Raw genomic sequence first — 27,005 nt, 5'->3', positions numbered from 1 at the left:
ATCAACAACCTTGTTCACAATGTTGTTAATGCAATTATTGGTTCATTATTATTATTCACATTAATGGTATCCTAATTCTGTTTTTATTAATGATGTGATTGGAAGTTATTATTTCATATTAATTATGAGAAACAAAAGTTTGAGTTTGAGAAATGGAAATGATAAAAATGCTGCAAAAAAGCACAGAATTGTAAGAAACAGCAATTCGATTCCACTGACCCAGAGTATGCCTTTTCCCGGGACAACTAAAGATAAATAGTAAAACATAGCTCAGAATGTTGGGGAGGGGGGGGGGGGGTGTGCAAGTTACGCAACAATATTGAAACCAAGTCCAGACGTTTAAACCCCATTACCGGAACAGCCAGCCAATGTGATTGTCCTAGCCTTTTTTAACGAATGAGGAGCTCAACCTAGAAACATTGCACATTTTTTTGTGTGTGTCCCAAAATTTGTAAAATTTGGCCGATCGGTATTTCGTTTCGTTGGGGGGGGGGGGGGGGGGTGTAAGGTCAGCTTTTTGGGGTCACCCATTACTATAATTGTTTTAATTTTTAACTTTTTATATTTTTTAATTAAAAAACAAAACAAGGTGGGGGGTCCTCCAAACATACACATAAAAAAGTTAAGGGGGGGGGGTTCAGCCCCCCCCCCCCCCCCCTGCGTACGCGCCTCTGTTAAAGACACATATAAGTCAGCTCTCACCGTTCGGGTGTTTACCCAATTACAGGGGTTGTCAATCACTAGGTAGAAAATCTGCATTCCGTTGGTATTACAGTTTACACTGTATGTTTACAAGATTAAGAGTTATAGAAATAGATCAGTGCTACACAAATAATGAATATTCTGCTTGCTCTTTTCTGTAAGGAGTCACTACAACATAGTCTTTACATTTGCCAGGCTTATATATTTGCCATTTCAACTCCCATAGCAATATCTTTTTTTGTTCTCTTTACCTCTTCAGAGGGACTGTATTGCTCCATTTCAAAATACATATATATTATTTACAAAACAAAGTAAAATGATACAAGATCAACATATTTTTTTGAAATGATCATTTTAACTTTTCTAATACTTTCTTAACTTCTTCATTATCGAAGTATCTTATATTTTTTTGTATTTCAAATAACGTTTTAATGATGAAATAAAATTATATATTAACCTCTTTGGATTAGTTGGTACTTCCCCAAAGTTCCGCTTTACGTAGTCTTTGTATATAACCAGTTGAGCATATAATCAATAGCAATATCAATATACACGTATCTGACAGAGGCCTAGAGTTATAGGTGAGAAATAGAAAAATTTACCCACTAAACTGATATTTACAACCCTTCGGACTGCACACTAATTACCGGCAAAGTAAAAGTGAAGTGGGAAAAAGGGTATATTGCTTGGTTTTGTACTATAGTTTTGCTATTTAAGGAATGTAATTTTGAAATACAACAAAACTTCATAAACCTGTGAGATGGTAGTCACAGCCCGTCACCTTCACCCTCTCGTTCACTGTGCTACCTCGTCCCTAGCTCTAGCGTACTGATGGGGGGGGGGGGGGGGGGGGGGGGGGGGGCTTGGGGGGCAGTTGCCCGCCTTAATAAAATTCATACGTTTGTTTCACTTTCTTGTAAATTATACTTTTTATGCGTTTATGGAAAATGACAAATTCCCAAATTTGCTCATCTGACCGTAATGAAAGACCTAAATGCCTTATTGCTAACATTTTGCAGCCTGTGATAACATACAAACTTGACCTATTTTCATTGTATAACATTGTTCGACAATTCCATTTTAAGTAAAGAATTTTGCAAATATTCCAAGCCTTAATTCTCCGGATGTGAGTACTTAATGAACAAATAATTTAGGGAATCTTAAATTGTTCAAAACAGGATCTAAAACTACGTGAAAAATAGAAATACAAGTATTGCAATGTACATAGAATGCGGCATGTACAGTAGTATGCCTCCAATAAAAAAAAACTCATATTGCACAAGTCTTAGCTCTTGCCTCGTTAATAATGATGCCCTTGAGAAATTGTCTTTCTACCAGTACCCCTCTACCTCACTTTGGCAAATCTAGATTGTGCACGTCCAAGACTAATGTATTGCTAAAAGAAGGTATATAGTAATGAACCCCTAAACTTGTGATCCACGGTCCGGAGACTTATCTTATTATCATTATTATTTCTGTGTGCTTATGATAGTTCTCTTCTGTTTAGAAATCCCAAATAGGTCAACAATATGAAGAATTGCATTGGTAATCATGTTTTTTCAATAAAAAGAATTGCCATCCTGTTTCAAAATGTTAAACAATTATGTAACGAAACAAAACCGTTATTTTGCGATAACTTAAAGGTAGTGTATCCCTGTTGCAGCCAACATCAAATTATGTAGAACTTTGAAGGAATTGTGAATATATATGTCACGTATGTCCTATCTGTGAAATTTAAACTAAGCAGTGTCCTGATATTCAAATTATGCAAGGAAACCTGTTTACCTTCTAGAATTCACTGTCAGACACTGACTAACTTCTTCTTTTTTTGGTAATAACATACATAAAAAGATCTGTAAAGGGTACATGAGCATTTGTCTACACCAATAACCCATTTTAATAATGGCCCAAATTAAACTGATTGAATCTTTGCGCAGCACAAAACGTACGACCATTCGGTACAAGGGTCTGAAAATCAGACCATTTAATTAAACGATTGCGATGGCTAAATTCGGTTCAATTCAATTCAACTCGTATTCATTTCATTTCCAACAGAAAGATAAACAAAGGTATCACAGATATCATTACAGAAAGTATAACAAATGTATCTTCATAATTCATTTTTTTATCTTGATAAGTATACAAATACATTTTACGCATAATAAAATTATTACAAGAAAAAATGCTTAATTTCCCACGAAAAGAAATTTGCAAGCCATTGTTTTTTGGGGAAGTTCTAAATTTGTATTATCTCTCAAATGCCGTTGGAATATAACCTTTTCATTTTTTGGGCCTAGTTTCCCAAAAATTCTTGCGTCCAAACGTTTTGAACCATCCTTTTTAATTTTTGTAATTAGTCTGCTCGTCAAGTTTGATGTGATAGCTGTTTGGATTGCCGTCGGCTATCTCCTCAGACTCGTTCTCGAGGTTATTCTCTCTTGGATTGGCAACACTTCCTCCTTGTATATTTCCAATGTGTTGTGGTTCTTCCCCTCTCGGTTGCGGGTCTTCTAAATTATCATATTCTAGTCTCTGACTGCGGTAACATCGACGAAAACAACAACGAACAGCAATCACAGCAAAAACGGCTGCGATGATGACAAGGATTCCGAAGACGGTCATTATTGCAGTACGTGCTGCAGACATGTGGACGCTGAGATTATACACCATTAATTGGTCTCCATCCTCCGTCATACATTCGTAAACACCCTCTTGCTGCAGTTGGGTGTTCCATACCACTAGAGAGTCCCGGTTGGTGAGGAAATAATGATCGTCGCTCTGTCCGGTCTTGTGGAGAGTTACATTACCCGGAACAACCCAGGAGGCATAAGCAATTGGACAGGTAAGAGTAGCCATGCTTCCTGTTGCAACATGGATCTCGGAGTTATTATCCCTGCATTGTGGCAACGGATCTTCGTATGCGGTTACCAAGGTGTGTCCTTTGGACTTCTCGGGTGATTGACATGTACCTGTGCAATGTATACCCTCGATATCCAGCCAAGTGCTTATCCAGTCCAGGCGACAATCGCATTGTAGAGGATTGCTGTGCAGGATCACTGTCACTTCGCGAAACTCTATGCCTTTGATCTGAGGCTCGGGTAGTACTTGGATTTGGTTTCCGTCAAGGTACAGCATTTCTAGTTTGTTTAAATTAAGAAAAGCGCCTTGCTCGATTCGTACGATTGCATTTGAAGCGAGATTAAGAATTCGAAGCTCCGGCATCAGTTCAAAGGTTTGTGGCCCGAGTTGCGCGATGTTGTTCATTGACAGAACCAGCTTTTGTAACATTGACAAGCCTATGAACTTATCCCGCGAAACACCCCAGATAGAATTATTTGCCAAGCTTAGGTTATGGAGCTCAGTGTCGAGGCCTTCAAAACATCCATCCTTGAGAAGGTTAATGTTATTGTTATCTGCATTTATTCCCTCCAGTCGATTCAAGTGCATGAACACACTCTTCTCCAGGACGGCAACAAACATGCCTCTGAAAACCAGTTGTTTGATACCGGCTACCGCTCTGAATCCACCTGGTTTGATATACTCGACCCCCGAGAGGGTCAAAAAGTACAAGTCACTAAAAGAATAGTTAGTAAAAGATCCATTGTCAAGAACAACATGATCTATGAACTCCACCTCCAACCCAAGAACATCCAGGTACTCGTCAGGTATCAATCCGTTTTCCTTGGCACAAGCATTTGCCTTTATCCTCACTGGAATGTGAAAGCGGTCTGGGAACACCGTCGTTCAACCGCAGAGGAATTCTGGTGCAGTTGCACATCGGTGTACACGTAGATGACCACCCGCTCGGTGCGGACAGTGATGACGACGTTGCTGAAGGGATGTCAAGAAACAATTGGCCTACTATGATGCCGTCGTGGCAATCAGTTTCGATGTAATGCTCATCATTCTTGATGTCATGTACCCCTGAGTCGTATCCTGTGAGAAGTAATCTACTCCTTATAAGTCCTTTGATAGGCCTACTTAGAAACAGCGCGACGTCTCATAGAAACCTATTAGTAGGAGATAAAATAGAGTCGTATATACCTTAACAATATCATATTATTGGATCTAGGACGATTACCCCCTAGACAACCACTCCCGAAAAATGATCCGTTGGATAATCACCCACCCCCCCCCCCCCCGAGGACAATTGCCCCAACTTATTTTATTTATTTTATTTTATTTGTTTTGACAGGGTAGCCCTTTCAGTTATAAAAACTGCTCGACCAAGGGGCCTTGTATCAACATAATCAAAAACATTTTTACAAAACATATAAACATACATAAGTTATAATAAACACAAAAATTAAACAAGATAAAATGTTGGAATAAATGGGGGGGGGGGGTAAAATATTCATGTAAGTACTATTTTAAACTATGTGAGAGAAAGGAATTTGCAGTGTTTTTTTAAATGAATCCAGTGAGTTTAATAAACGTAAAGAAGAGGTGATGCATTCCATATAACGGAGCCTTGATAACAGAAAGATCTTTTGAAATACTCGGTTCCGTGTTTTTTAATGAATAGAGGACAGGTAAATGCATACCTGGTATAAACGTTTATCGGTCGATAGGCTTCCCCTTTAATGAACAGGGTAGTTGTCATTGGTTTTCCTTGGGGGGGGGGGGGGTGTAATTGTCCTAGGGGTAATTTTTCCGGGGGGTAGTTTTCCAGGGAGGTGGCAATTTTCCGTGGGGTGATTTTCCAGGGGTAGTTGTTGTCCTGATACGCATATTATTATAATACATGTACCGGATGATACTTCAACGTGGAAGGAAAAGCCGCACAATCTCTATATGATATTCGTTTCATGAGATATGAGCTAGACTGTTGGCTGCAGTTTCAATAAACCAAAACGCGAAGTGGTCATTCGAGAGCTCATTGTATCGAAAGGTGGAACTTTCGCCTCTTCCTGTTTCACACTCACTTAAAATACAATGTATAGTCAACACGTTTTCTTTTTCAGTACGTGTCCAAGTCCAATGAATTTGCGTTTGATACGTCGCCGGACATCTTCATGGGCGCCACGAAAGAAAAGAATTAAAGACATATTTCTTGATCCATTATGAAGCAAAAGATTAATTTCGTGAAAACATTATAATATTAAAAACCTCAATGTATTTTCGTGAAGAAATTACATTACTTACATTGCTTGCTTCGCTCGCTCACAACATGTAGAAAACGGTATGATTTCAGTCAGTGTAGTGCCTGAATTCCCACATAATAATTTGTCAACGAGGCGCCAGAATGTATGACTTTTGTATTCATGTATATAGGGCAGCGAGGTGCCCGCATTCATAATATCATATCTTATCTAGTGGGTTTCGTTTACAAAATAATATTTTAGCATAGTAAAATGACATTGTTTTTTGCTCGCTCGCTCCTCTCGCTCGCAGGCGCGTACACAGGGTGGGGGGGGGGGGGTGTTTGGGGGGTTAAACCCCCCTTTGGTAATTTTTTTGTGTAAACCCCCCCCCCCCCCCTTTTGGATTTTTTTTTACCATGGTTGACCTAAAAAAGCTGACCTTACCCCCCCCCCCCAACGGGCAAAATGTCAAATTTTCAAATTTCGAGACCAAAAAAAAAAAAAAATGTGTCCTCTTACCCCCCCCCCCCCCCCCCCCCCCCCCCCCCCCCCCGCTTATTCAGCGGTCGCTGAGTCGTTGCGATTTTTTGGGACCAAAAAAAAAAAAAAAAGTGACCCCCCCCCCCCTCCCCCCCCCCCCCCCCCCCCCCCCCCCCCCCCCCCCCCCCCCCCCCCGCTTATTCAACGGCTGGCTGAGTCGTTGCGAAATTTTCGGCCCGATTTATCCCCCCCCCCCCCCCCTTGAAAAAATCCTGCGTACGCGCCTGCTCGCTCGTATATTTTAAAACACATATGTATATGCAGGGGCGTAAATCCGTACCGAGGGGTGGGGGGGGGGGTGATCGGCGATAGCCATCACATAATAGCACGAGCACACGCGCGCCCACACTAATTTACGCAAGCGCGCGCGATCGCGCACGCCCAAACACACAACACACACACACACACAAACGAACTCAGTTTCCCCCTCTCGCGCGAAGCGCGGAAGCCTTGACGTTTCCTTTAATTATTAGAGAAAGCAGACGATTGGGTGTACTGTTCTCGACTCTTGATTCTCGTCTGAATTCAGCTTCCCATTCCCGCGCGAAGCGCGAAAAGCTTAGACGTTTGATTTAATTATTATAGAAAGAAGACGATTCGTTGCACCGTTTTCGACTCTTAATAAGCCTTAATTATCTGAATTTAGTTTCCCCCTCTCGCGAAAAGCGCGGAAGCCTTGAAGTTTCATTAAATTATTAGAGAAAGCAGACGATTCGCTGTACCGTTTTCGACTCTTAATAAGCCCTATTTATCTTAATTCAGTTTCCCCCTCTCGCGCGAAGCGCGGAAGCCTCGACGTTTCCTTAAATTATTAGAGAAAGCAGACGATTGGGTGTACTGTTTTCGACTCTTAATTCTCGTCTGAATTTAGTTTCCCCTTCCCGCGCGACGCGCGAAAAGCTTAGACGTTTGATTTAATTATTATATATAGAGAGAAGACGATTCGTTGCACCGTTTTCGACTCTTAATAAGCCCTATTTATCTTAATTCAGTTCCCCCCTCTCGCGCGAAGCGCGGAAGCCTAGACGTTTCCTTAAGTTATTAGAGAAAGCAGACGATTGGGTGTACTATTCTCGACTCTTAATTCTCGTCTGAATTCAGTTTCCCCTTCCCGCGCGAAAAGCTTAGACGTTTGATTTAATTATTATAGAAAGAAGACGATTCGTTGCACCGTTTTCGACTCTTAATCCCTATTTATCTGAATTCAGTTTCCCCCTCTCGCGCGAAGCGCGGAAGCCTTGACGTTTCCTTTAATTATTAGAGAAAGCAGACGATTGGGTGTACTGTTCTCGACTCTTAATTCTCGTCTGAATTCAGTTTCCCCTTCCCGCGCGAAAAGCTTAGACGTTTGATTTAATTATTATAGAAAGAAGACGATTCGTTGCACCGTTTTCGACTCTTAATCCCTATTTGTCTGAATTCAGTTTCCCCCTTTCGCGCGAAGCGCGGAAGCCTTGACGTTTCCTTTAATTATTAGAGAAAGCAGACGATTGGGTGTACTGTTCTCGACTCTTAATTCTCGTCCGAATTCATTTTTCCCTTCCCGCGCGAAGCCCGAAAAGCTTAGACGTTTGATTTAAATATTATAGACAGAAGACGATTCGTTGCACCATTTTCGACTCTTATTAAGCCCTATTATCTGAATTCAATTCAATTCATTCAATATAAACAACAAATAAATGTATTCATAGACCTACACAAACAGCACATGTATTGCAGCCCTTGAATATCATCCCCTCGTCCCTTAAGTTTTAGGTGTGAACAAATGACAACCATCGAGTAGGACTTGGGCAATGCAACAGTTACCGCATTATTTATCACTCTCAATCAGATGCGTTCACAGTTTTCACACCTCTTAAAAAATGTTTCTGGAAAAAATATAATGATACATGTACTGTGTTTATTATTTAAATCTAATGAATTCTTTAATTTCCTCAGCCAAATCCTTTCTCAAATATAAAAATAAAAAGAATGTGTACAGGCTTACCTTGAAATAACTGAAGAGACAAACGGCCACTGTAAGTCTTGAACACGCCAGGTCTGGAACTTCAGTCTTCATCTACCCCCCCCCCCCCCCCACACACACACACACACACTCCGGGGTCGGAGGGACCGCATGCGCGTTCCTAAAATCTCCAGGAAAGGGGTATTTTTTCGCGCGACAAAATCCGGCCCGAGAATTGTAAAAAAAAGGGGGTGTATTTGACTTTTCACCCGGAGATTTCTTTAAAAAGTGGGTGGGTTTTTTTCTCTCTCTCTTTGGACTCCTGAGAAATGTAAAAAGGGGGTTATAAAATATCTTGAATATCATAGAAAAATTGATCGAATCCCGGGATCAAATTCCTGAAACTCCTGCTAGCTTTGAAAGCTCATTCAGGATTATTTCATTTTGAAAAGTAAAAACATTGGCCCCAGCCCCCCAGTCCCCCTCGGGGGATTGGGGGGGGGGGGGGTGGTGGTACATTTAGCAGTGTTCCGGATATTTTTTTTTTTTGGGGGGGGGGGGGGGGTCTCCAAGGCAGGAAATTCCAGCGAAAAGCCGGCTAAAGAGGGATTCAGAAATGTTGGCAGTCCTGAGATAGGGGTGGGGTGCTTTCAAGGGGAGGGAACGAGCATACTCGTACCCTAAATAACACTGAGTGGGGGGGGGGGGGGGGGAGCCGGGCAGCGATATTTTTTTCTGCGGCACAGATTGGGGCATGACCTATGGGAAGTACGTTCTTTCCCTTCTGAATAGTGTCTGCACGTACGTGAGACTAGTAGCGCATAGCGCTGCGAAGAAGTTTGAATATCCATCGCGAGCTATGTGTTTAGATAAATATCTCCATGGTTTAAGCAAGAAGTTACTAGTAACTTCTTGGTTTAAGTTAGTTAAGTTTTATTTACTAATTATTGTGATGTTCTCCTTATACCGGAGTGTTGGCTCAGTCAGTAGAGCGTCCGCCTCACAACCGGGAGGTCGTGGGTTCCTACCCCGACCGCGTCATACCAAAAGACGTTAAAAGATGGGAGTTGTTGCTACCTTGTTTGGCGTTCAACACTAAGGGATAGAGCAACGTCGATCTGGCGCTGCTCAGTGGCTGCCGGGCTCACGATCAATTGGGCAAAAAGAATTTCCGTTTCTGTTTAATAAAATTTGGAGTGGACTATTAGGCTATTATTATTATTATTATTATTATTATTATTATTATTATTATTATTATTGACGTGCTGCCTCCTCTTCAGATTTCCAATTTCATTTTAATTGTTGATGTAATGATTTTTCATACGGTAGTGGATTACATGCCGGGATTACACGTAACACTATTGAAAAACAGACCTCTACTACTAGTACGCACACGACCACTATTAGTCTGTAAATCAAGACCCCTTTTGAAAAAAAGCCCCAATCTGTGCCGCAGAAAAAAATAACGCCTCCGGCGATCTACTGTACGGCGCACTTTACGTCTAGGCTATAATAATACCTTGCAAAATAACGAAAAATTATTCTGAAGTTTATGAAGTGCTTGTTCGCGCACGTCGCGCAACTACTCTTAATGAACGTGACATACTGTATACGTGTAGGCTATACAGTTATACATAAATTAAAAAAAAAAACTCATTTCTCATGCATTATGCTGAAAGTGAAACCATCACATTTTTTTTTCTTCTTCTTCTTCCTTTTTTTTTTCTCTCTTTTTTTTTGAAATCTCAGGGGGGATGATTGTACAGGCCATCCCCCTACTTCAAGTCAGGGGGGATGCAGCCCCCCCCCCATCCCCCCGGGATTTACGCCCCTGTGTATACGGCACTTGATGTGTTACAGAGTGATATGAAATGAATGGTCTGTAATGAATTTGGGATCAGGGTGCAGCGGAATGTCTAGTTCTCTAAAGAATGCCGTGCCGTGGCAATAAAAAGGTTGACATTCTGCATGCATTTGCAACGATCATTAGCCTACTTACCGTGCAAAGTCGAGTACAATTCTCCAAATTCGGTTAGGCCTACTTGTAAATTTTGTTCACGGATATCTATCCCCTCACTTGTAGAGTGAATTAAAAACAGGCATTGCTGCATTCCGGCAAAGTCATTCAAATATCTTGCATTCGAGAACTCTCTTCAGCGATGTATATATTATGATGGTTACACTCGCTCTAACGTTGAGGCATTGCTTACGTGCACTTGGTCGACATTGGAAATGAGACGGAAAAAAGGGGAATTCCCTGTAAGTTCTTTACATGGATGCTTAATCACATTCGTGTCATCCACCACCCGTGTTTACTTCTACGCATTTACAGTTCATTGTATGAACCATCGATACACATTTACATAAAACAATCACATGCCTTTGATTACATTGGCCCTTATTCTAATAATATGAAACCCGACATTGGCCATCATTGGTTTAAAGTCTAGTTTTGAACAATAGAAGTTTGATCGAGGTACAAATTTCCCTTAGACCCACTTTCGGGTTCAACTGATTGAGCTGAATTATTATATCATAAGTGTGTGTGGGGGGGGGGGGGGGATACAGCCCTTTATGAGCAGCACATTCGTGTTTATATTTTCAACACGCTAGGATATGTATACATATCACAAAGCCACGGTGATGATACTGCTCCCAGTGCACGGGTGGAGTCAGGGGTGTAGAGGGGCACAACTAACCCGTGCCGCCCCCCCCCCCCCAAACAAAACAAAATGCAACCCGATTAAAATTTATTTTTGTGCCCCTTTCACAAGCTAGACCGTAAATGCTCATAGAAATGTGACTAACTTATTGTTCTGCGTTAACAATAGTCAAGTTTTACCAAATCCCCCTCCCCCACCCCACCCTTCGCCTACCCTGCATTTACATACATGTATGTACGTTTATGATATAATAACTCAACTCATTCAGTTGAACCCGAAGCTGGGTCTAATAGGAAAATTTGTTCCTCGATCAAACTTCTTTTCTTCAACTCGACTTAAAACCATTTATATGATGGCCAATGTCGGGTTTCATATTATTAGAATAAGCAAGTAGTATCTCTTTGGAATAAGGGTCAACGTAATCAAAGCACGTATAATTGTATTAATGTAAATGTGTATGTTTGGTTCATACAAGGAACTGTAAGTACGCGGAAATGAACAAGACTGCACGTCGATGAAAATAACGATTGTGAATGAGCATACTCAAGGAACTACAGGGGAATCCCCACTTTCTTTCATCTCCTCTTGAACTTCGACCTGACGTGAGCAACGTCACAAATTGAGAGCGAGTGCAACCATTATACTATCCATTCATCGCTGAAGAGAGTTCTCGATAATGCAAGATATTTGAATGATTTTGCCAGAACGCAACAATGCCTGTTCGTACAAGTGAGGAGATTATATATCAGTGAAGAAAAATTTGAGAGTACAAGACAGTAACCGACTTCGGATAATATTGTACTCGACTTTGCACGGTAAGTAGTGAGCGCGGCAAGTCACGGCATGCAACATTGAAGTCGCAATAAAATAAATTACTAATTAAATAGAATTAACGAAATACATTTAGAGCCATGTCATGGTTGTAACAAGTCTGACCTCGAGATTGTTTCGCGGGTTTTACATTTAATTTAGGTTTATACATGTAGGGTTAGGATAAGGCAGTGATTTTCAATCTTTTTGTAGCCACGGCACCCTTTAGAGAAATAAGAAGTTTCGCGGCACCCTAATCCCAAATTCATAGAAGATCCAATTTCTATCACTCTGGTACACATCAAGTACCAAATACACACGTCATTTTTACAATGTAATTTTTACTATGGTAAAATATTATTTTGTAATCGAACCCAATAGATAAGATATGATATTATGTATGCGGGCACGAATGTAAGAATATTCGGGCATCTCGTTGCCCAGAATCATCCTGTTTCTGAAATGTTCTGAGCGAGTGAAGCGAAAAAAAAATATAATATCGATATAAAAATAAAAGATCTATGCTGGCACCTTGCTGTCCAAATGTGACGATATTCGAGCACCTTGCTGTCAAAAGAGATATTCTGGCACCTCCTTGACTAATTATGTGGGTAACTTCACTGACTGAAATCATCCTGTTTTCAAAATGTTGCAAGCCAGCGAGGAAAAAAACAACTTAATCGTTTTGTTAATGTTATTTTTTCAGAGAAATACAAAGATGTTTCTAATATTTTGTTTCCACGAAATAGACCATTATTTCAAAATGGATCAAGAAATATGTCTTTAATTTGTGTTCCTCTCGGGGCACCTCTAGAGATGTCCTGCGACACACCGGTTGAAAAACGCTGAGACATGATAGTGTTGGGTCCAGGTTTGTAGTTACGAATTCGGTTAATGCTGGAATATACAACGGAACAATTGTTGAAAGAGCATTTGTGATTTAGATATCAGAAATATACGTATTATAAACTATGTAAATGTACAAGGAAGTGGGAAGTTTCGGTTCGAGGGACTTGTCGTGTTTCTTCACCCAAATCAAGTGGACGCGTATCAAATGCAAATTCATTGGACTTGGACACTGCACAGAAAAACACATTGACTTTACATTGTATTAAGTGCATCACATGAGAAAAATGTATAGTATATTAAAATATGGTGTAAAACAGAAAGAGGCAATTAATATACTTGAATTCTGCCTTTCGATACTATGAGCTAGACGAAGTCGCTCTCTTCGTGGTTTGTTATTAATTGGTTCTGCAATCAACACTTACTAGCTCATATTTCATTGAAACGAATAACATAGAGATTGTGGCGGCTTTTGCTTCCGCGTTGCAGTTTCACCCAGTATTATAACAAGATGCATATCAGGTCAATTATTAATTGTCCTAGAACCAGTAACATAATATTGATAAGGCATATAGTAACGAATCTATTTTATCTCTTATACTGGTAGGTTTCTGTGGGACGTCGCGCTACTTCTAAGTATTCAAGGAATTGTAAAGTGGATTACTTCTGACAAGATACGACCCAGAGGTACATGACATCAAGAATGGTGAGCATTACATCGAAACTGATTGCCACGACGGCATTCATAGTAGGCCTGTTGTTTCTTGACATCACTTCATCAACGTCGCCATCACTGTCCGCACCGAGCGGGTGGTCATCTACGTGTACACCGATGTGCAACTGCACCAGAATTCCTCTGCGGTTGAACGTCGGTGTTCCCAGACCGCTTTCACATTCCAGTGAGGATAAAGGCAAATGCTTGTGCCAAGGAAACGGATTGATACCTGACGAGTACCTGGATGTTTTTGTGTTGGAGGTGGAGTTCATAGATCATGTTGTTCTTGACAATGGATCTTTTACCAACTATTCTTTCATTGACTTGTACTTTTTGACCCTCTCGGGGGTCGAGTATATCAAACCAGGTGGATTCAGAGCGGTAGCCGGTATCAAACAACTGGTCTTCAGAGGCATGTTTGTTGCAGTCCTGGAAAGGAGTGTGTTCATGTACTTGGAGCGACTGGGGGGAATCCATGCAGAAAACAATAACATTAACGTTCTCAAGGATGGGTGTTTTGAAGGCCTTGACTCGGAGCTCCGGAACCTAAGCTTGGCTAATAATCATATCTTGGGTGTTTCCAGGGATAACTTCATAGGCTTGTCAATGTTACAAAGGCTGGATCTGTCAAAGAACAACATCGCTCAACTCGGGCCACAAACCTTTGGACTGATGCCGGAGCTTCGCGTTCTTAAACTCTCCACAAATGCAATCGTACGAATCGAGCAAGGTGCTTTTCTTAATCTGAACAAACTAGAAATGCTGTACCTTGACGGAAACCAAATTCAGGTACTACCCGAGCCTCAGATAAAAGGCATAGAGTTCCGCGAAGTGACAGTGATCCTGCACAACAACCCCCTCCAATGCGATTGTCGTATGGACTGGATAAGCACTTGGCTCGATATCGAGGGTATACACTGCACAGGTACCTGTCAATCACCCGAAAACTTCAAAGGCCACACCTTGGTAACCGCGTACAGAGACCTATTGCCACAATGCAGAGATAATAACTCCGAGATCCATGTTGCAACAGGAAGCATGGCTACTCTTACCTGTCCAATTGCTTATGCCTCCTGGGTTGTTCCGGGTAATGTAACTCTCCAGAAGACCGGACAGAGCGACGATCATTATTTCCTCACCAACCGGGACTCTCTAGTGGTATGGAACACCCAACTGCAGCAAGAGGGTGTTTACACGTGTATGACGGAGGAAGGAGACCAATTAATGGTGTACAATCTCAGCGTCCACAAGTCCGCAAGACGTATTGCAATAATAACCGTCTTCGGAATCCTTGTCACCATCGCTGTGTTAGCTGTTTGTTATTGCTGTCGTCGATGTCACCGCAGTCAGAGACGAGGGTATCGGAATTTGGAAGACCCGCAACGGAGAGGGGTGGAACATAGAAATCACATCGACATTGGAAATGTTCAAAGAGGCCCGCAAGGAGAAGGTCTTGACAATCAGAGAATCAACATCAACCTAGACGTCTATGACATCAAAACTGAAGAGCAGATTAATAAAGTGATTAATGAAGGATTGTTCTAAACGATTGTACATTTGGGGGAAAGTGCCGCCAGTAATGTCATCGCAAAATAACGGTTTTGTTTCGTTATACAGTTGTTTAACATTTTGAAACAGGATGGCAATTCTTTTTATGAAAAATATGATTACCAATGCAATAGGAAGGAAGACATCTTCTCGAGGGCACCATTATCAAAGAGGCAAAAGCTAGGGCAATATGATTTTGTTTTGTATTGGAGACATACTACAAGATGCATTCTAGATCGATCTATGTACATTGCAATACTTGTATTTCTATTTTTTTTTCTCGTAGTTCGTAGTTATCAGTTTTTAGATCATGTTTTTAACAATGTTAAGATTCCCTATTATGTCTTCCTTGAGTATTCACATTCGGGAAAGTAAGTCTTGGAATATTTGCCAAATTCTTTGTTTTAAATGGAATTGACGAACAATGCTTTATAATGAAAATAAGTCCAGTTTATATGTTATCAAAGGCTGCAAAATGTAAGCAATAAAGCATTTAGTTATGATAGTCGCTTCTCGAAGGTTGCATCTGTTCTCATTTACATCATAGTTTATATGTTATCTCATGCTGCAAAATGTAAGCATTAAGCATTTAGTTATGATAGTCGCTTCTCGAAGGTTGCATCTGTTCTATTTAAATCATAGTGTGATATGATCTTGTGTGATCCATAGGTAAATAAGATGCTTTCGATTACTCAATATAATTAAATCATATTTCATGTAGACCTAAAGAGCAAATTATGACCACACTTGCTATATATTATATTAATGATTCATTTTACGACTTTTTAAAAAAACATAACACGTTATGTTTACGCGATCTACAGGATATAAAACCCTGGGTATGATATAACAATTCATGATATATAATCAGTAGGTGCAATGTTGAACCAAGTAACTTCTTGGTTGAACAAATACGGTGCATACATATTGTGATTTTGAATAAATTTCAATGTATATGTACATAAATGACACTACTGCACCTGTGATTCCCAAATCAAGTTAATACACATTAAAAAAAAAGAAAACAAAATGAAGATCCATCCATTTTGTTCCACAAAGTTAGCTTCGTCTTTTTCATGTGTTGTTTACATTGTAGCTTTGGTACTTCTTTTCATAAAGCATAGTATGAATAACCAATATTATATTTGTTATTATATCATGCATCAAAAATGTATTGGTTTTTGATGGGTTGAGAGCTCGTCACGTGACCAAAAATATTTCAACTATTTGAAGGATGCTCTGAAAAAGTACTATTTGGGAGTTGGAATTTTTTTTTTTCCTTTTTTCAAATCTTAATTTAATGAAAACAAAATATTTCATATTTTTTGGGGATAAAAATTAAGATTTTTTGTAATTCCAAAAAAAAGAGGTACTGGTTAAACTATGGACCTCGGTGACTCCAAAAGTATCATTTGCTTCGGGGCTGCGAAGTACTATTGGAGTCACCTCTTGCGCATAGTTTTAACCAGAACCTCTCAAGACAGTGTATATTCGTATATACTAGTATCATTATTATTAGCATCATTATAATTGTTGTTGTTATTTTTTTCAAATTGTCATTATAATCATAATTATCATTATTATTTTATCATTAGTATTATTGTTATATCTATTATCTACAAAATTAACATCATCATAATCATCATATGCCTACATGCACTGTACATCGCAATAAATAAAATAGCCTAACAAAACGGACATCATGTTGTTCATTAAAGTTTCGACTTGCGTTTCACGATTTTATTGTTTGTATAACATTACGCAAATGTATTACGAAAACATTTTGAGTAGTTATCACCACAAACCAAAATTCCGTTTATGTAGCCGGCCGGTTGTTGCAGAATTGTTTACTTGTTTTTTCTTCTGTTCGTTTCGTTATTGTTTTTTTTTAATGCCCCTTTTTTCCCATCTTATGACTTTTTCTTTTTTTGTTGTTTTTTTCTCTATTTCTTTCTTCTATTGTTTCATAGAATATGTTCTTAACTTTAAATCACGATCGCAGCTACTTTCGAAAAATTAACTCAAAGATTTTTCAATCTTCTTTTCATTTCTTTTTTGTTTGTTTTAAACGGCATTTTCTTTTTCTTAAAAGCACATGCCATTATCTATTGAAATGCAAAAACATTACAATGATGATTCACGTAATCCGAAAATTGTTCCAATAGGATATACAATGGGGCATCGAACCGGGTGCCCTTGAGTTGATATTTCGAAAGTAGCTGCGTTGGCAAAATCTAAAATATGATAACCAATAGGCCTGTTTTTCTATTTAGTATTTATTTTACTTCTTAGAAAAGTGTCAGCTAAAGTGTGGGTGTATTCGGTCTGACACCTCACCTTTAGATTTGAACTGTTCTAGCGACCCCCTGCATCAACGTACAACTGTACGTCGACTGGACTAGGAATTATTACGGTCAACGTCCCCAGGAACTTTGACCCATCCTTTTTTGGACCGTCCGTCATATATTAGACCTCGTCGAGAATCTGGACGGTATTATATTTTTATTTCGCGATCTCTCCTGTCCCCTACCTGCTGCAAGCCGAAGATGGCGTGATCCAGGAATCCGTACACATCGATGGTACGCCCAGTTCTTTCTCGCCGGGCGTAGAATTTCGGGGATCACGGAAAATCTTCGGCTTGCAGCAAATAGAGAAAGATAGCGTCAAGTTTGTTGAGATTGTGACAAAAACAAAAACTCAAACACAAATTGGCCAGTTTGTCGACTAGACCCGCTGCCTGATGCAGGGGCGGATCCAGCCGGCGACAGGAGGGGGGGGGGGGGGCCCAAATCTTGAAGAATTTTTTTTTTAGCACCGACTCAGCCGGCCGGGCCGGTGAATAAGCTGGGGGGGGGGGGGGGGGGGGGTAAGAGCACACTTTTTTTGAGGAAATATTTAGCGCCGACTCAGCCGGTCGGTGAATAAGCGGGGGGGGGGGGGGGGGGGGGGGTGTGTTGATTCGAGAGGAGAACCACTCATTTTTGTTGAGGGGGTGAAAAATTATATATATATACCGTGTGTCTCAAAAAAAACGTAACACTTTTGAAATGGTTGCCAAATTGAGCATATATAATTTTATGAAAAAATGTCTATATGTATGGAAAGCTAAAGGACCAACCTTTCATATGATATGAAAAAATTTAAAAAAAAATCATGCTTCGATGGACAGTGTTCACTTAAGTTAGAGGTATGAAAATGGGCCTGCGCAGGATTTTTCCTTCCAATTTTGGACAGGTAAATTACTTGTAACTTACAAAATAAGGTCGATATGAGATATTCATGATCGATGGATCAAAAGGATATTTTGAATCAAAAGGATATTTTGAATACCTCGAATACCATTCCTTTTTCAGTGTTATTTATCAATCCCGAAACACCACCGCCCACCCCCCCCCCACACACACACACACACACACACACTTCCACCCACTCCCATCTCATTGTATCATTGATCTGGTAGATGTGAACGGGATTAAGGAAGAATGGGAATTGGCTAAATTGAAATATTCCAAATCATAATTGACATTACGCAACCCACTGTCCTCCCCCTCCCACACACACACACACACACACACACACACACACACACACACACAACCTTCTTCCCATCCTCTCACCTACTCCTTGCTTTTTTATCAGTTTTCTTCCGAAAGTTTGGTGGATCATTTTTTCCATTAATAATCAAATTAACCAGTCACTCATTTTGATCATTGAAATCAATCGATAAATCACTGAAACATTAATTCCATCAAGCAATTGCTCAAACCAATTATCACACGCACACAAACCACACACACACGCACGTACACACACACACATATACGCGCACACACATACACACACGTGCACACACACACACACACACATTAGGGCAGACATGACAAAAAACAAGTTAAATCTTTTTTTAAAAGATTTTCATGTTTCTTTTATTTCTTTCTTATTTAAAACTGCTTTGTTCATCTTAAAATGAAAGATCTGACAAAAGTAATCAGTTCAGTAGTCCACATGGCTATCTTTTCTTCTTGATTGAATATCAAGGCTTTCAAAGTACCGACTGAGTAAGGGTACCGGTAAAGATAAAAGTCTTTCACATTAATGATCGACGTGTCCACCTTCTCTCTCGATACACGATCTTGCCCGTTTCAGCATGTCCAGAACAGCTCTCCTGACTGTGGCTCTGTCTTGACGAAGGACATCAATCTCATGGGTGATTCTCTCCTTGATATCATCCAGCGTGTCGGGAGGTGTGGTGTAGACCTTGGCCTTGAGCCATCCCCACAAGAAGAAGTCGAGAGGCGTCATGTCAGGTGAACGTGGAGGCCATTCAACTTCGCGGTTGAGGGATATCACTCGATCACCGAAGAGCTGGGTGAGGCGCTCTGTGACATCCCTGGAGCGATGGCAAGGTGCCCCATCTTGCGCCCACCATACGCGTTGAAACCGTCCATTCCTGCCACGGCGATACCTTGCAACTCTATCGAGGGCAGGGACAACATGTCCATCTATCATCTGGAGATAGGCTTCACCGTTGACATTGTTGTCAAAGAAGATGGGCCCAATGATGTCCCCTCTGCCAGTGAGACCGGCCCACACCGTCACCTTGGACCGGTTGTACTTCCTTTGGTAGTCGAACTCTTCTGGAGGATGCCCTTTATCCCGGTATGCCACAAGATTGTGCGTGTTGACCTGGGCATTGAGAGCGAAACCGGACTCGTCCCCTATCAACAAGTCATCTAAGAATCGCGCCGGCCTTCGGAGTAGCCACTCACAAAATCTTGTGCGACGCTGACGATCTCCTGGGAGAAGCTCGTGTCTCTTGATCATCTGGTAAGGGTGGTAGTGAAGATCAAGTAGCGTGATCCTGTTGAAGGTGGCGTGGGGTAGATCTGTAGGGTTTCGCCGACAGCTGATGTCTCCATCCTGATGATCCTGAATGGCTTGACGAACCACTTCAATATTCTCTGCCGATCGTCCAGTCCTGAGGCGTCCTGATCTTCCTCGGTTCAGATTATGGCTCGTCCCCGTTCCCTCGTACTTGGCGACATTGCGGTACACGGTAAGACGCGAAGGGCAGCGTACATCCGGGTAGACTTGTCTGAACCTCTGACAGACTGCTGTAACATTGTTAGTTCGATGATACTCAGTTACCATGAAAGCACGCTGCTGATTTGTGAATTGGGGTCGTTCCATACTGACAACATGGCATAAGATGGACTGTTTGAAGGCTATGTAACAACTTAATGCAGTTATTTTTACTCTTAAACCTGTAATGTGTAATACCATGTTTTTGCCTCTTTGTTTTAGTATTAAACAGTGATTTTGGATAAAGAGGATTATGTAACAGTTTCTGGCTACTCAGTGTTCAGGCCAATGAAGAATAACAATGCAATGTCATACGGTATTCCATGGACAGGTGATAACAAGTTCAAATGTGGGGAAAGAGAAGGGGTCTGGTATTTTCAATGCATAATGAATGATGTACTTAGCTATTACATGTTTGGGTCATTCATAAAACCTGAATAAAATGTGATTGATGATCCACCAAACTTACGGAAGAAAACTGATAAAGAAAAGGCAAGGGGTAGGTGATGGGATGGGAAAAGGTTGTGGGGGGGAGGAGAGTGGGTTGCATAATGTCAATTATGATTTTGAATACGGTATTTCAATTTAACATTTTCCCATTCTTCCTTAATCCCGTTCACATCTACCAGATCAATGATACAATGAGATGGGAGTGGGTGGAAGTGTGTGTGTGTGTGTGTGTGTGTGTGGGGGGGGGGGGTGGGCGGTGGTGTTTCGGGATTGATAAATAACACTGAAAAAGGAATGGTATTCGAGGTATTCAAAATATCCTTTTGATTCAAAATATCCTTTTGATCCATCGATCATGAATATCTCATATCGACCTTATTTTGTAAGTTACAAGTAATTTACCTGTCCAAAATTGGAAGGAAAAATCCTGCGCAGGCCCATTTTCATACCTCTAACTTAAGTGAACACTGTCCATCGAAGCATGATTTTTTTTTTAATTTTTTCATATCATATGAAAGGTTGGTCCTTTAGCTTTCCATACATATCAACATTTTTTCATAAAATTATATATGCTCAATTTGGCAACCATTTCAAAAGTGTTACGTTTTTTTTGAGACACACGGTATATATATATTTTTTTTTTTGGGGGGGGGAGCCCGCTTTTGATTTTTGTTTTAAAAAAGGTTACATTTACGTTATTATCCTATTTTTTTACCGTTTTGGGGGCTGGGGGGGGGGGGCGGGGCCGGAGAAATCGCTACGTGGATCCGCGCCTGCCCTGATGCCCTCTCCGCCTTGAGTCCTTGTTGCTATGGTCACCATCTCGCTGATGTAGAGGTTTCAGCAAAATTCCTTTGTTTTCTAGACCATGTGAAGAAATCCCACCAAATCGGTGACATCAAACTGCAGAGACATAAATATATAGATCAGATGACGAGTCAACCCGGCCCCCCCCCCCCCCACTCCGGGGTTGGAATGACCGCATGCGTGTTACCAAAATTTCCGGTAAAGGGGCATTTGCGTGCGACAAAGTCCGGCCCGAGAATTGTAAGAAAAGGGGGTGTATTTGACTTTCACCCGGAGATTTCTTTAAAAAGGGGGTGTTTTTTCCTTTTTTTCTCTCATCTCTTTGGACTCCTGAGAAATTATTCCGAATTTATGGGGGGTAAATTTAGTATTTTTCCGAATTTAGGGGGGTACATTGAGCATTTTTCCGAATTTAAGGGGGTCTCCAAGGCAGGAAAATCCCGCGAAAAGCCCGCGAAAGGGGGGTTCGGAAATGTTGGCAGTCCTCAGATAGGGGGTGCTTTCAAAAAGAGGGAACAAGCATAATTATGCGTACCCTAAATAACACTGAGTGGGGGGGGGGGGGGGACGGGCGAGTCAACCACGAAGCACGGATCCAGTTTTTAAGGAGGGGAGCACTACCTTGTGTCCTGCTTTGTAGAGGTGTCGTGGTCGAGTGGATATGTCACCGGACTGTGGATCACAATTAAGGTCCGCTGTTCGAGTCCCGCCGCGGCACTAATTGATTGATTGATTGATGCAAAACATAATACAAAAATAATTATATCACAACAAATATGTAATGAAACGATAAATATAGTGGAAATAGCACGAGAAAAGAGGAACTAACTTGAAGCAGGGCTTGTTGAAGTGTTAGTTCCTCAGATGCAAATTTTACAATAAAACATGAATAAAGTATGCTTATAGATGTAGCTAGGAAGAAGGAAAAAAAGAAGAAAAAAATGAGGAAGAAAAAGAAAAGAAAAGAAAAAAAATGAATGAAGGAAAATAGTAGAAGACAAAAAGCAAAAGCTCTAGAAAAGGGAGATTGAGAAAGAGATTGAGTTGAGAGTCAAACAAACCGAGATTCTATCATGTACATCTATATTTGTCTAAAAGTTTAGTCTTTAACTTTTTTTAAAAAATGCATAGACTAATACTTTGTTTAAGAGATGGATCTATGTTATTCCAATATACTGGACCGGTGTAAATAATTGTCTTTTGTGCGAAAGCTGTTCTCATTCGAGGAGTGTGGAAGTGATTCGACTGTCTTGTGGGGTATGAATGTATCTCGTTATTTTAATGTCCTTTAATTGGGAAGACATCAATCTACATTTGTCACACTCGACCCAGGTGATGTAAATGGGTACATGGTAGGATTATCCTTAGTTAGTGAGAGTTCCTTTTGTTAAACATGATTGTAGGTGGGGTTTATCAGAACAAGTTGAATACGGACCAGTGAGGTTATAAAAGCAAGGTTTCACTAGCATAGTGACATTTTTTCGATTTAGGGGTATGAATCTCAAGAATCACAGGTGTTGGAATAATTATTTACTTCCAAGAAAAGTAGAGCAATACGCGAATTCACACACTCACCATTACAATTATCATTACCAGGGGGGGGGGGGGGGGGGTTCACAAAGATCGTAAGTTGAACTTATCTCTAAGTTGGACTTAATAATTATGGAAACCCGTTGGCATCTATGAAAATATTTTGTAAAAGTTATTTTAAAAGGCATAAAATGTTGATTCAACTCATTCATATTTTCTATTATCAAGGAGATTTCATGTTCTAGACGTAGAATTTATAAAAAACTCTAAAATATTTGAATTTTTGTTTTTGAATATATTTTATTTTAAGGCTACAAATGGCTCTCCATAATGTTTAAGTCTAACTTAGAGTTAAGTTCGACTTAGGATCTTTGTGAAACACCCCCAGGTCCATGAACATCTTTTGGTTCAAGGCAGTTTTGTTCAATGAATTACATATGAGAAGAGATCATATTGGTCTTTGGATGAATCCAAGCTATCTAAGACTTTGGTTTATTTGATAATTGTATTGAATTAACTCTCATTTGCTATAAAAAAAAAAAAATCTTCCGCTGCCACATGATATATCTTATCCAAAGGCTTCAAGATTATTTAAGTGTTTCCGTTACAAGATTAATCTATACTATTGTTAAAAGGCTCTCATGGAGCTTTTAGGCCAAATAACAAAAATTAAGTCTTTCTCGTCCCCGCCCGCCTCCTCTTTGGCCGCCGTTTCCTTTTATGTTAGGCCTACTATTTACTATTCAGAAGAAGAAAAGCCCCCCCCCCCCCACAAAAAAAAAATAGCCTGTGATATACATTTTTTTTTAAATAGCTTCTTAAGTGATATACAAATCATTTGTGTTGTCATACATAATTCCTTTGCGGTCGAACGACGGTGTTCCCAGACCGCTTTCACATTCCATTGGGGATAAAGGCAATTGCTTGTGTCAAGGAAACGGATTGATACCTGACGAGTACCTGGATGTTCTTGTGTTGGAGGTGGAGTTCATAGATCAGGTTGTTCTTGACAATGGATCTTTTACCAACTCTTCTTTCAGTGACTTGTACTTTTTGACCATCTCTGGAGTCGAGTATATCAAACCAGGTGGATTCAGAGCTGTGGCCGGGATCAGACAACTTATCTTCAGTGGCATGTTGGTTGCCGTCCTGGAAAAGAGTGTGTTTATGTACTTGAATCGACTGGAGGGAATAAATGCAGATAACAATAACATTAACGTTCTCAAGGATGGATGTTTTGGAGGCCTCGACACTGAGCTCCATAACCTAAGCTTGGCAAATAATTCTATCTGGGGTGTTTCGCGGGATAACTTCATAGGCTTGTCAATGTTACAAAAGCTGGTTCTGTCAAAGAACAACATCGCTCAACTCGGGCCACAAACCTTTGAACTGATGCCGGAGCTTTTAATTCTTAATCTTGCTTCAAATGCAATCGTACGAATCGAGCAAGGCGCTTTTCTTAATCTGAACAACCTAGAAATGCTGTACCTTGACGGAAACCAAATTCAAGTACTACCCGAGCCTCAGATCGGCATAGCCATAGGGTTTCGTGAAGTGACAGTGATCCTGCACAGCAATCCTCTACAATGCGATTGTCGTATGGACTGGATAAGCACTTGGCAGGATATCGTGGGTAAACATTGCTCGGGTACATGTCAATTACCCGAGAAGTTCAAAGGACACACCTTGGTAACCGCGTACAGAGACCCATTGCCACAATGCAGAGATAATAACTCCGAGATCCATGTTGCAACAGGAAGCATGGCTACTCTTACCTGTCCAATTGCATATGCCTCCTGGGTTGTTCCGGGTAATGTAACTCTCCAGAAGACCGGTCAGAGCGACGATCATTATTTCCTCACCAACCGTGACTCTCTAGTGGTATGGAACACCCAACTGCAGCAAGAGGGTGTCTACGAGTGTATGACGGAGGATGGAGACCAATTAATGGTCTACAATCTCAGCGTCCATATGTCCGCAGCACGTATTACAATAATAACCGTCTTCGTAATCCTTGTCATCCTCACTTTTGTTTCTGCTGTGTTTGCTGTTCGTTATTGTTGTCGTCGATGTCACCGCAGTCAGAATCTAGAATATGAGAATTTAGAAGACCAGCAACCGAGAGGGGAAGAACCACAACACATTGGAAATATACAAGAAGGAAGTGTTGCCAATCCAAGAAGGGATCATCTCCAGGACGATTTATACTATAAACCAAACGGCGATCACATCAAACCTGACGAGCAGACTAATTACAAAATTAAAAAAGGATGGTTCAAAACGTTTGGACGCAAGAATATTTGGGAAAGTAGGCCCAAAAAAATGAAAAGGTTATATTCCAACGGCATTTGAGAGATAATACTAACTTAGAACTTCCCTTTAAAAAAATGGCTTGCAAATGTCTTTTCGTGGGAAATTAAGAATTTGTTCTTGTAATAATTTTATTATGCGTATAAAAGTGTTTTTGTATACTAAAAAACATGAATTATGAAGATACATTTTTTTAAATACTTTCTGTAATGATATCTGTGATACCTTTGTTTACCTTTCCGTTGAAAATGAAATGAATACGAGTTGATTTGAATAGAATTGAACCGAATTTAGCGATCGCAGTTGTTCAATTAAATAGTCTGATTGTCGACCCTTGTACCGAATGGTCGTACGTTTTGTGCTGCGCAAAGATTCAATCAGTTTCATTTGGGCCATTATTAAAAGTGGGTTATTGGTGTAGACAAATGCTCATGTACCCTTTACAGATCGTTTTATGTTATTACCCCAAAACAAGTCAGTCAGTCACTCAATAGTGTCTGAAGCTAGAAAGTAGGGTTTCCTTGCATAATTTGAATAATAGGACATTACTGCTTACGTTTAAATGTCACAGATAGGACATACGTGACATATTCACAATTCCTTCAAAGTTCTACATAATTTGATGTTGGCTGCAAAAGGGATACACTACCTTTAAGTTATCGCAAAATAACGGTTTTGTTTCGTTACATAATTGTTTAACATTTTGAAACATGATGGCAATTCTTTTTATTGAAAAAACACGATTACCAATGCAATTCTTGATATCGTTGACCTATTTGGGATTTCTAAACAGAAGAGATCTATCATAAGCACACAGAAAATCTATAATAATAATACGCTAAGGCTCCGCGGGGGGCGCGACGTCTCCGCCAGCCTTTGTATTCTATTGTTTTTTAATGAGATCGCCGACCGAAGTTGGTGCAGCTATCTCCTCCTGAACCCTCCCCTCGGGGTACCCGTGCCCTGTGCCATCGTCCGCGGGAGAGTCTACTCTGTGGAATTGGCTATACTCCGCCCGAGGTCCTCCTCCGTGTCGACGTCCAGGGCGAAAACAGACGCGACATGCATAATGCAGGATATGCGTGACGACAGAGATACCTCATGGATATTCAACATGACATCCGTAGACACACGACCGATGACTATCCACTCACATTAAGTTGCGTATTAAATGCACGACGCACAGGGTCGGGCTTACCCGAGTAAAGCATCTTTCTATAGGATATCCTTTGTATAGTAGCTGCACAAGCCACAGAGATACACACGAAACTTCCCGTCCACGTCCAAACTTAGGGACCTATTTCCATCATTATTGCCGCGATTTTTATATAGTTTTCATGAATGGAGGTATGAAATGAAAGCTTATTTTGTGATTATTACGGCCATGCTACTAAATTTTGATTATCATTTTCTAAAGGAAAGTTTTCACAAGAAAACCATTGGACTGACAATTCAGTCGCAAGCTGCCTTCAGTCAGTGCAGTGTGTGTGAGCTGCAGTTAACTCCAGCAAGCTCCAACACCGGCTCCGCGCACCGCAGGCGTCCGAGGCCGGCGGCGTCGGTGTTCGAGCTGTCTGGAGTTACGCTGGAGTGTGTGTGAGTTGAGCTGAGCTCGAGTCGAAGAGATTTGACACTTTGAAATTGTTATCTGTTGGTTTGCATCATTATTGCCGCGATTTCAATATAGTTTCGTGAATAGATTTACGAAACCTGAGCTTAGAATTAGTAAAAGTATTACTAATGTCTACGTTTTTAAACGACTGTCTGATTTTCTTGTGAAAATTTTACTTTGAAAAATGATTATCGAAATTCATGGTCAGAAATAATCACAATCTAGGGTCTATTAATTATGTTACAGTTCTTGCATCAATCAATGCATGAAAACTTAGTTATTGAACTAGAAAAATGTTTTTTTTTTTTAAATAGGCAATTAGACCTAGGTCTATGAAGTATTAAGCCTGAAACCTTCGCCT

General features: G+C 40.5%; 3 protein-coding genes across 3 annotated transcripts; 2 read left to right on the top strand and 1 right to left on the bottom strand.

Moving 5' to 3' along the window:
- Positions 1-2,614: 2,614 nt before the first annotated feature.
- Positions 2,615-10,560, bottom strand: LOC115923494 (peroxidasin homolog). The gene is made up of 2 exons (XM_030984276.1): positions 10,271-10,560; positions 2,615-4,712 (listed from the first exon to the last, which is right to left on the bottom strand). Exon 2 carries the CDS (start codon positions 4,180-4,182, stop codon positions 3,043-3,045), a length of 1,140 nt encoding a protein of 379 aa, XP_030840136.1. The 5' UTR covers positions 4,183-4,712; positions 10,271-10,560; the 3' UTR covers positions 2,615-3,042.
- A 950-nt stretch (positions 10,561-11,510) lies between these two features.
- On the top strand, positions 11,511-16,038 carry LOC100889226 (leucine-rich repeat-containing protein 4C-like). The gene is made up of 2 exons (XM_003727751.3): positions 11,511-11,749; positions 13,198-16,038. The coding sequence occupies exon 2, from the start codon at positions 13,282-13,284 to the stop codon at positions 14,848-14,850; it is 1,569 nt and encodes a 522-aa protein (XP_003727799.2). The 5' UTR covers positions 11,511-11,749; positions 13,198-13,281; the 3' UTR covers positions 14,851-16,038.
- Positions 16,039-22,585: 6,547 nt separating this feature from the next.
- Positions 22,586-25,074, top strand: LOC105440048 (phospholipase A2 inhibitor-like). Its single transcript, XM_030985089.1, has 2 exons — positions 22,586-22,591; positions 23,704-25,074. Exons 1-2 carry the CDS (start codon positions 22,586-22,588, stop codon positions 25,072-25,074), a joined length of 1,377 nt encoding a protein of 458 aa, XP_030840949.1.
- The last annotated feature ends 1,931 nt before the right edge of the window (positions 25,075-27,005 follow it).

The sequence above is a fragment of the Strongylocentrotus purpuratus genome, unplaced genomic scaffold (genome assembly GCF_000002235.5).
Source record: "Strongylocentrotus purpuratus isolate Spur 01 unplaced genomic scaffold, Spur_5.0 spur5_scaffold_14, whole genome shotgun sequence".
Lineage (NCBI taxonomy): Eukaryota > Metazoa > Echinodermata > Echinoidea > Camarodonta > Strongylocentrotidae > Strongylocentrotus > Strongylocentrotus purpuratus.
Note: the sequence above shows the minus strand (reverse complement) of the source record. Positions and strands in the feature narration are given on the sequence as shown.

Coding starts and splice junctions, on each gene's coding strand:
- LOC115923494 (XM_030984276.1), bottom strand. CDS start 4,182: ATGTTTGTTGCCGTCCTGGAGAAGAGTGTGTTCATGCACTTGAATCGA.
- LOC100889226 (XM_003727751.3), top strand. CDS start 13,282: ATGACATCAAGAATGGTGAGCATTACATCGAAACTGATTGCCACGACG.